The sequence below is a fragment of the Dipodomys ordii genome, unplaced genomic scaffold (genome assembly GCF_000151885.1).
Source record: "Dipodomys ordii isolate 6190 unplaced genomic scaffold, Dord_2.0 Scaffold108, whole genome shotgun sequence".
NCBI classification, from domain to species: Eukaryota; Metazoa; Chordata; class Mammalia; order Rodentia; family Heteromyidae; genus Dipodomys; species Dipodomys ordii.
Window position 1 is genome coordinate 240,165 of NW_012267324.1, and position 9,941 is coordinate 250,105.

General features: G+C 60.2%; 2 protein-coding genes across 2 annotated transcripts in view; both read right to left on the reverse strand.

The window, feature by feature from the left end:
* Ephx3 (epoxide hydrolase 3) overlaps positions 1-6,098 on the reverse strand; it is a 10,234-nt gene extending 4,136 nt beyond the window's left edge. Inside the window, exons 1-2 of the mRNA XM_013028279.1 lie at positions 5,871-6,098; positions 1,700-1,917 (exon numbers count right to left, since the gene is read on the reverse strand). Of these exons, the coding sequence (XP_012883733.1) occupies positions 1,700-1,917; positions 5,871-6,098 (446 nt within the window). The remainder of the gene's footprint in view (positions 1-1,699; positions 1,918-5,870) is intronic.
* The window catches only part of Brd4 (bromodomain containing 4), a 29,058-nt gene continuing 24,329 nt past the window's right edge, over positions 5,213-9,941 (reverse strand). Inside the window, exons 13-19 of the mRNA XM_013028280.1 lie at positions 9,846-9,933; positions 7,480-7,592; positions 7,240-7,402; positions 7,007-7,137; positions 6,703-6,908; positions 6,389-6,623; positions 5,213-6,249 (exon numbers count right to left, since the gene is read on the reverse strand). Coding sequence (XP_012883734.1) covers positions 6,181-6,249; positions 6,389-6,623; positions 6,703-6,908; positions 7,007-7,137; positions 7,240-7,402; positions 7,480-7,592; positions 9,846-9,933 — 1,005 coding nt within the window. The 3' untranslated portion in view covers positions 5,213-6,180. The remainder of the gene's footprint in view (positions 6,250-6,388; positions 6,624-6,702; positions 6,909-7,006; positions 7,138-7,239; positions 7,403-7,479; positions 7,593-9,845; positions 9,934-9,941) is intronic.

A 9,941-nucleotide genomic window follows, 5' to 3' on the forward strand; every position in this document is an offset into this window, starting at 1 on the left:
GGAGGGCGTGGCCCGGAGGGCGGGGCCGCGGGGCGGGGCCGGCACCCGAGCCCCGAAGGGAGGCGGCTGTCCCGCAGGTGTCTCCCGAGGAAGACGTTGCCCGGCGCCTGATGCCATCCCAGCTACTCGGGAAGGCTGAGATCTGAGGATCGCGGTTCAAAGCCAACCCCCGGCAGGAACAGTCCGGGAGACTCTTAGGTCCCATGAATAAAGCTGGAAGTTGAGCTGTGGCCCAAAGTGGTAGAGCACCAGTCTTGGGGCAGCGTTCAGGTCCTGAATTCAAGCCCCAAGACCGACGAAAAACAGAAGCACCAAACTGCAATACCCAAGCACCTCTTCGTTGGTCTATAAAACAATGTGCACAGCCGGGCGCCCGAGGCTCACACCTGTCATCCCAGCTACTCAGGAGGCTGAGATCTGAGGATCGCGGTTCAAAGCCAGCCCGGGCAGGAAAGTCCGTGAGACTCTGATCTCCAATGAACCACCAGAAAACCGGAAGTGGTGCTGTGGCTCAAGTGGTAGAGCACTCGCCTTGAGCTGAAGAGCTGAGGGACAGCGCCCAGGCCCAGAGTTCAAGCCCCACGACCCCAAAACAAAAACAATGTGCACACTGAAAAGAAGCCCACAGATCAGGAAACGCCTCTTTCCTAGTTGGCCGCATCATTTTAGATGACTGTGTCTTTACTCATAGACGGTGTACACCCGTGCCCACGAGGGAAGGTGGAGCAGAGACGGCATCCGTGGAAAGCGGGTGGAAAGCAGAGGGGAACCCTCAGCTGCCCTGGACGTCGAAGAAAACGAGCCAAGGAACTGAATGAAGGGCGGTGATGGGCGGGCGGGAATGAGAGCGGGAACCGCTGGCACTAAGAACAGGAAAGAGATGTTCGCGACCCCGATTCATGAAAGGCAGTGTAGAGTAAGACGAAGCCGACTGTCATTGTGAAGACTCGGTTGTTTGTGACTTCAGCTAAGTATATGCCGCAGCGTTGTGAAATTCATGTAGCCACGTAATCTCAATTAATATTTGGGAAACAAGAAGGCAGACAGTTCAGGCAGGGAGCGGACAGGGAAGTGGGCGGAGCCGGGGACGGGGGCGTGGCACTGCGGGGTGGGTGTGGTCCGCGAGCTGGTAGGGCGCCGCTCGGCCTTAGGGCGTGGCCCACCCAGGTAAACCGGAGAAAGGGCGGAGCCTCGTCTGGGAGAAGTGGGTGGGGCTTTGGATGGGAGGCGGGGCATATGCAGGGTGGGTGTGGCCTGCGTGCATGTATGTAAAGTGACGCCCACTTAGCTTGGAAGCTTTGTAGGAGTTGTGGGCGTGGCTTACTCGGGTGGACAGACCAGTGGGCGGAGCCTAGGGTGTGTGTGAGGGGGGTCTTGCATTGGGGCGTGGGCCTGGAGGTCGACCAATGAGATGAGGGAGGCGGTGCCATGTCCTAATGTGGCGTTCCCGGAAGCTAAGGCCAGGAGTTTGGAGGAAGGCGCGCTCAGACGCAGCAATCCGGCTTGGTTTGGGAGTGCCAGCCCACCCTCGACCCTCCCTTCCCGGCTGGTTTCCTGAGACCCAGCAGCGAGCGCCTTTACCTCAGTCCTGGTTTCAAGGGAAGGCTCACCCCGCCCTCAGCCCCGCGCAGTCCTCCCATTGGCTCGCTGGGCCCGTCAGCCCGCCCCTCCTGGGATGTGATTGGACAGCGGCGGATACTGATGTCCCAGCGACTGGTCCGGTCCGGAAGTGATGGGCAGGTGGCCGCCGCCCACGGGGCGGGAGGCCGGACTGGGGATCTGGAGCAGGACGGACGGGACTGAGTCACGGGGCTGCGGCCGGGAAGAGGCAGCAGGGCAGAGCCGGGCATGACGGGGCACCGAGTCAAGAGCCCGGGCCCTGCCAGGAGCGCTCCTCTTCCTGTTTCGCAATGCTGCCTGCAGACCATTTTGGAGACACCTGTCATTAGGGCGATGTGAAAGCAGCCTGGCGTCGGGCCCACGACCCCGAGGTCATCCATCCCGAGCCGCGCGTGCGCCGGCCCTGCGCCGTCGGGGCGCCGCGCGGCACCCCCAGCTAGCTCTGCCCGAAGTGCTCGCTCCGGCTCCGGCTCCGGCTCTGCCTGTCCCTCCCTCCCTCCCTCCTGCCCTTCTCTCTCTTAGGTTTATTGGAGGTTAGAGTCTCCCGGACTTTCCTGCCCAGGCTGGCTTCGAACCGTGATCCTTAGAACTCAGCCTCCTGGATAGTTTAGGATTACAGGCGCGAGCCACCGGTGCCAGCCTTTCCTTTTCTAACTGTTGCTTGAATTTAGGGCCTCCTTTCCCACTCAGCTCTCTCTGCTATGGCTGGCCCTCTACTGCTCTACTGAACCAGATTGTTGCTGGAATCAGAGATAAGTCTCTGGGATTTGCTGGCCTGGCTTTGAACCTCGATCCTCTAAGCTCGGCTTCCTGAGTAGTCAGGATTATAGGCGCGAGGCACCAGTTTGGGCTCAACTGTGCAACTGTTTAACATTTACCAACTTGGGGCATTACCTGTTGAACTGCTTACATCGCTGCTCCGAGGCTGACTCCGGGTTGGGTCACTATTGGTTGTCTCTAACTTAAAATACTCATCTGTTATCATCTCCCCGCTCTTACACAAGACTTACTCAACAGGCTAGTAAACATTATCCTGTTGCAGAGACCATAATTAATTAAGCCCATGGTTTATTAAAGCCATTCTGCCACGGGTAAACAATGTATTTGAGTCAGTTTACACTGTTATTTTGTACTTTTGTTCTCTCTTCCTAGATTCACCCAGTGTGTGTGTGTGCGCATGCGTGCGCGCGTGCGTGTGTGCAGGTCCTGAGGCTTGGCACTGTCCTTATACTTTTTTTGCTGGAGGCTAGTGTTCTATCACTTAAGCCACAGCTTCATTTCTCTCTCTCTTTTGTGCTTAATTGGACATAAGAGTGGAGATTGAAGCCAGGTGCCGGAGGCTCATGCCTAATCCTAGCTACTCAGGAGGCTGAGGATCACAATTCAAAGCCAGCCCGTGTAGGAAAGTCTGTCAGGCTCTTATCTCCAATGAACCACCAGAAAACCAGAAGTGGCGCTGTGGCTCAAGTGGTAGAGCGCTAGCCTTGAGCTGAAGAGCTGAGGGACAGCGCCCAGGCTCAGAGTTCAAGCCTTATGACTGACCAAAAGAAAAAAACAAGTAGAGATTAAGCCCTTTTTAGGGGTGGAGGCATGGATAATTTATAATGTTTTCTATTGTGCCAGTACGGGGGCTTGAACCCAGGCCTCACACTTTTCCTGGCATTCTAATTGAGCCACACAGTTCCACTTGCAGCTTTTGATGGTGATTACAGTCTCACCAGGCATTTCTGCCCAGCCTGGACTTGGACCACAAGCCTCAGATGTCAGTCTGCTGAGTACTAGTATTACAGGTGTGAGATGCCACCATCCCCTATCTGTTCCTGAGACAGTGTCTTGGTATGTACTCCATGCTCGCCTGAAACCTGCCCCCCTCCTGCCTCTGCCTCCCAAGTGCTGGCTGGCATTACAGGAGTGCACTGCACACAGGTTAGGTTTTGTTATACACCCTGTAACTCAGTTCATTCACAATCTGATGTTGCCAGGGTCTCTCCTCAGTCCTCCGGTCTGTCTGCATGGACGGTGGGTGTGTGAGAATCACTCTTTCCAGCACATGTGTACCCTGTTCCCGACTCCCTCAACTCCACCTTCTCAAACACAGCAAGTCGCCACAGGAGAGGAACTTGTATAATTCAGTACAAATGTTTATTTTTGCAACGAGAACCGCACCAAAAAAAAAAAAAAACTTTAGTATATAAGTGAAAAGTCTGAATTTCCTTCTACAAATGTCTAAAGTGTTGAAATACAAGTCTCAGATTCACTGATAAAATTATTAGCCAAGCAACCTGTGCGTACAGTACAGCAAGCTTCTCTCATATAGGACTAAGGTTTCTAGTACTGTGGGAGCAACTTGAACATGGCCGGAGAAATGAAATCGATCCCAGTTCTAATTACAGCCCTGTCTGAGGAAACCCCAGCAAGGCAGGTGTGGAGAGGCTATAGCAGAATGCTAAGCCTTGAGCAGGAAGGCTCAGACAAAACCGTGTCTCAGTGACGTCTTTCAACAACAGGAGCAAAACCAGGAAGGTGGGATGAGAAAGAAGAAAGCACGAGGATGTCCTAACTCAGCGGAGGTGAAGTACGCACGGTGGGCTGCCGGGTGCCTTCATTCTCCCCTGGCTGAGATACTTGTGGCCCCGCTGCCTCCCGAAAAAGGGAGATGTGGGCTAATACACAGTTCCAGAAAGTTCAATGCATGTCTCTGCATGCTACATACTCGCGTCTGTCCCCGTGGGTTCCTTTATGGACAGGTGCGGGCAGGGGAGGATCCTGTGGGAGGGGAATGTGTACACACCTAAGTGTGCCTGGTTAGACGAACCCTGAGCTGAGGTGCAAGGCGGGATGGGGCAGCGGCGTGGCGGAGGATGTGGGAGGGTGAGGCCGGGGGAGCGCAGGGCTGACCCACAGGAAGAGCGGGCGCCATGTGCTGTCCCCACAGCTGTGTGCCGGAAGGGCTCCTGTGCAGGAAAAGGCAGGGCGGGCCATGGAGAGTGGTTTTGGGGTTCTATGGTGGCTGTGGGAAGTTCTCGGAAGGCGGGGGGTGGGGAGGGGCCACCCCGGGGCCCTGGGGCCTGGCCTAGGCAACAGTTGGTTCACAAAGAAATGTCAGGGAGACGCCAGCAATTAAAAAAGAGAGACGTGTTTATTCCATGATCAGTACAGACGCATGTTCACCGTATCCAAGTCAAACCAGTCAGTGACTCCCGAGTTTGGCCGACACCGAGCGAGGCACCAGCGTCGCGGTGTAGAGCGGGTTCTCATGGCACGCACTACCTCACCAAGGGCTTTGATTATAAAATTAAAAACAAAAAAGAAAAAAAAAAAGGTAGGGAAAGAATGGCTGGCCTGTCAGACCCGGGGCGCCGGGCGGGGGGGGGCTCTGCCTCCCGCGGTGGTCTCCCCAGCCCCGCCTCGTCCCCAGACCCCTTTCCTTCCTTTCTTGGTAAAAAAAGATTGGACATTAAAAACGAAGCCAACAAATGGGGGGGAGGGAGGACGAGAGATCGCAGCTTTCTGATTTTATAATTAATTAAAAATAGACTAATAAAAGTTTGAAACTGAATAAAATATAGGCAGGAGGGTTTTTTTGTATATGTTTTGCTTTTTTTGTGTTTTCTTTTTTTTCTTTTTTTTTTCTTTTTTTTACACCAGTTTGGTGGAGTCACCAACAAACTTCAAACAAAGATATGCCAGCTATGTTCACTACACAGTACAGCCACGGTCACACACGGCCGTGGCGCGGCGGGGCGGGCCGCTGCCCACGGACACCAGCACACAATTTCCGAGGGAAGCGGTGCCATCGTGTCTGGAGAGGAGATAATTAAAAATAAAATAGATTTCAGCAACAACAAAAATATATATAGAAAAAAAAACAAAAGAACCAGAAACCAAAAACAAACAAACAAACAAAAAAACCCAAAAAAACAAAAAACCCAGAAACACAGGTGGGAAGAACTGACTTTGGTTGGTGAGCGAGGCCCGCACGTGCGGCCACGGACACACACACACCTCCACGGCACGATTCCCTTTTGCACAAGCGAACACTTACAGAGAGCGGCTCTCGATTAAAGGCTTGTGGGGGGAGGGGAGGGCGTCTGTTCAAGGCAAAGTCAGTGCCAGCAGGGGGTGGCCGGTGCCAGGCCCGCCCGGCAGCCCGCTGGGGCCCGGCCGAGCCTCCTGGGGGACAGGCGGCCATGCTGCGTGGTGGGCCAGGACTCCCGGCGGGCAGGGCGCCACGGACGCCACGTTCTCACGGACAGGAAACCAGTCAGGGTGGCAGCGACGATGTCTGTGTATACTGTGTAGACATTTGGCGGAGAGAAGGGCCTCTCCCCCGGTGCCGGATGGGGGCGCGCGGGGCGTGGGTCTGGCCGGCACGCGGGCGCCCGCGGCGCGGGGCTCATGTCCTCCGGCTGGCTGTAAGGCAGGCGGGCTCCGCGCTCCTGCGCTCCCGCCAGGCCTGCCCCGGGCACAGCATGCATGGGGCCAGGCCCCGCTTCCTCCGCGCCCCTAACACTATGGAGAGTCCACGTTTCCCAGAAAAGTCACAGTCACCAAGGGCTCTCAGAAGAGGTTCTCTTCAAATATGGACAAGAGATCGCTCTGGAAATTCATGTCAATCGTAGCTTCCATCTGGGGGAGGGGGAAGGAAGAAGATGGCGGTGAGGGGAGAGCTGGCCCCTTCCCCGGGGAGCCACAGGGGCCCCCCCGAAGGCCGGGCGGGCCTGTCCACCTCCCACCTTGGGTGCGGGTGCCGGGACCCCTGGCTCACCGCCTCCCGCCGCCGCCGCTCCTGCTCCCGCTTCCTGGCCAGCTCCCGCTGCTGATCCAGCATGGACTGGGGCTGCGAGCTCTGGCCCTGGGGGGCGGCGGCCGCGGCCACAGCAGCCTGCTGCTGCTGCTGCTGCTGCTGCTCCTGACGCTGCTGCTGCTGCTGCTCCTGGCGCCGCCGCGCCTCCTCGTGCACGCGCCGCGCCTGCTCCAGCGCCTCCTCGTCCTCTCGGTTCCTGGGCACCGCAGGACCCCCAGTCAGCCTGGTCCTTCTGGGGTCCCCTCCCCAGCCCACGCCCTGCCCGGACCCCGCACCTCATGCGCTCCTGCCGAAGCCGCTCCTTCTCCTTCTCGGCGTGCTCGGCCTGGGCCTTCAGCGCCTTCTCGCGCTCCTCCTTCTCGCGGGCCACGCGGCGGAACTGCTCGAAGCTCTCGCTGGAGGACTTGGCGGTGGAGGACGGGGCAGTCGGATGTTTCTGGACCAGGCTGGCCCAGGAGCCCATGTTCTTGATCTTCAGGTCCTGCGGAGCAGAGGCGGGCAGGGGTGGGGTGGGGTGGGGTGAGGGGCCTGTCCCGTGGGAGGTGCACGGCAGGGGACCCTTGTGGCAAAGGCTGGTACCTTTTTGGGTGCCACTGGAGTCTTGGGCTCCTGCTTGGGTTTGTCCTTGTCAGGCGCCCCGGGCGGCGGTGCCGACTGCTCAGGGGGACGGATCACAGGCCGCCCGACCTCCACAGGCTTCATCTCAGGCCCTGGAAGACAAAGAGCCCATGGGCCTGGGCACACGGCACTCTGAGGGCCTTGGGCCTCATGCTCCACCCTGCCTCCCCACCCCCCATGGCGTGGGCACTCACGCTGGGGCAGGTGGACTGGAGCCTTGATGTTCTCGGGGTGCTTGGGGGGCTCTGGCCGCAGCGTGGGGCTGAAGGGCTCGTTGCGGATGATGGGCGAGTGGGTCTTCTCCTCCTTCACCACCACCAGGGGCTGCGGCTGCACCACCGAGGGCGGGCGCAGCTCCTGTGACACAGGGCAGCCGGGCTGGTGAGGCGCCGGGCTTCCGGCTGCCCCGCCCCCTCCCCGGCCCCGCCCCTCACCTGCTTCTTGGGCTGGACGCTTTGCTGGGGGGGAGACTGATGGGTGAGGCTCTGGAACGGCGGCATCTGGGGGGAATGTATCATCAACGGGGAGGGGGCTTCGCGGAGGTGACCTAGGGCAGGGGGCAAGGAGGGCGTCTGGTCACGGCCGGGCCTTCCGACCCCCACCTGTGAGCGACGAAGGGATAGGCTGGACGAGAGCTGGCCATGGCCAGGGTGGTTCTCCTCCCCAGTGGAGGGGCAGGCCGGGCACCACGGCCCCGCGTGACCTTACACTTGGCCAGCTTTGAAATCCACACGCCTCGTCTCATGCTTTGGGGCGGAGGCAGGCACCTACATCTCTAGACGGTTCCGAGGAAGGCCTGGCTCCCGGGGTGGCCGGGGTCGGGGTCCTCCCTTGGGCTGCATGCCCGGGCAGACGCCTGGGCTGTGCCCCTGCCCGTGGGGAACGGGGAGCACAGGGCCTGGGGCCATGGCCCACAGCCCACCCACGACCCGAGACCAACCCTGATGCAGGACAGAGGGCAGGAGGCCCGGGGCTGGCAAGAGGCTGCTCACAGAACCACACCCCCGGCCCAGGGCTCTGGGGCTGCTGGGCGTCAGTGGGGCTTCGGCTGAAGCCGCCAGTGGGGTTTCAGTCCCCCATCCTTCATTTTTTTTTTTTTTTTGGTTGGTCCTGGGGCTTGAACTCTGGGTCTGGGTGCTGTCCCTCAGCTCTTCAGCTCAAGGCAAGCACTCTATCACTTGAGCCACAGCACTTCTGGTTTTCTGAGTGGAGGTCAGAGTCTCTTGGACTGTCCTGTCTGGCTGGCTTTGAACCGAGCGAGATCCTCAGACCTCAGCCTTCTGAGTGACTGGAATGACAGGCGTGAGCCCCCGGCGCCCGGCTCCCCCCATCCTTCGCACACTCTGCCTTCGGCTCCAGGCAGCCCTGGCCCTGGTGTCCCCGCCCCATCCTCCACAGGGATGCTCGCATGATCGGGGTGAGCCGGCACAGCTGCGCGGCCGGCCCGGGGGGGGGGGAGGCGCAGCTGTTCTTGGCGCAGGGCGTGTGGGAACCCACTCGGCACCTGGCAGTCCGCACTGGGCGCGGGAAGAGTCGCAGCCCCGCTTTGCTACTCAATTTGGGGGCCAGAACTTGGTACCCACTCCCCCAGCCAAGGCCTGGGTGCTGTGACCGGGTACCCTCCCCCCCCAAGGCCTGGGTGCTGTGACCGGGTACCCTCCCTGGCCAAGGCCTGGGTGCTGTGACCGGGTACCCTCCCCGGCCAAGGCCTGGGTGCTGTGACCGGGTACCCTCCCCGGCTAAGGCCTGGGTGCTGTGACCGGGTACCCCCCCCCAAGGCCTGGGTGCTGACCGGGTACCCTCCCCCCCCAAGGCCTGGGTGCTGACCGGGTACCCTCCCCCCCCAAGGCCTGGGTGCTGTGACCGGGTACCCTCCCCAGCCAAGGCCTGGGTGCTGTGACCGGGTACCCTCCCCGGCCAAGGCCTGGGTGCTGACCGGGTACCCTCCCCCCCCAAGGCCTGGGTGCTGTGACCGGGTACCCTCCCCGGCCAAGGCCTGGGTGCTGACCGGGTACCCTCCCCGGCCAAGGCCTGGGTGCTGTGACCGGGTACCCTCCCCCCCAAGGCCTGGGTGCTGACCGGGTACCCTCCCCCCCCAAGGCCTGGGTGCTGACCGGGTACCCTCCCCGGCCAAGGCCTGGGTGCTGACCGGGTACCCTCCCCGGCCAAGGCCTGGGTGCTGACTGGGTACCCTCCCCGGCCAAGGCCTGGGTGCTGTGACCGGGTACCCTCCCCCCCTAAGGCCTGGGTGCTGTGACTGGGTCCCTCAAGGATCCGCTCAATCACAGCGGTGTTCTGCCTTCACATGCGTCCAAGGCGGAGGGGCTGGCCCTGCCCTTGCTGCCCCTGGGCTTGGCTCTGGGGTGTACTGGGGGCTGCCACTCCCCTTTAACCCCAGTGCTCCCCAATAAGGTCTTCACACTGTTGGAGGGGGGGGTCTCAAGGTGCTAAAAGAAAAAACTGCCTGGTCACAAATATCAGGGGTGGGGGGATCCTCGTGCTGCATCCCCTGGCCACTAGCCCTGGGGGGTCACCAGGAACCCCCTCCCGGGTCATGCTTCCCTTCCTGGCAGGATTTCGGTGCACTGTGAGGCTCCACAGCACCTGTTGTACATGAGCTGGGGGGGGGGGGGTCTTGCCCTTGGCCATCTTGGTCAGCAAGGCAGACAAATGTCCAACAAGGCAGCGATCCCTGGGTGCAGCCCCCCCACCCCCCCCAGGTCCCTGGGGTGTGGCTCTGTGCCCACGTCAGCGCGGAGCACAGACCTGCCCTCACCAGACTTCACCAGACTCCGCTTACCAGTCGAGTAGGGGTCCGACTTGTGGTGCCGAGGGGAGGGATGGTGCTGGATGACTTGCTGGGGCTTGGCGGGCTGAGGTGGGGGTGGCTGCTGAC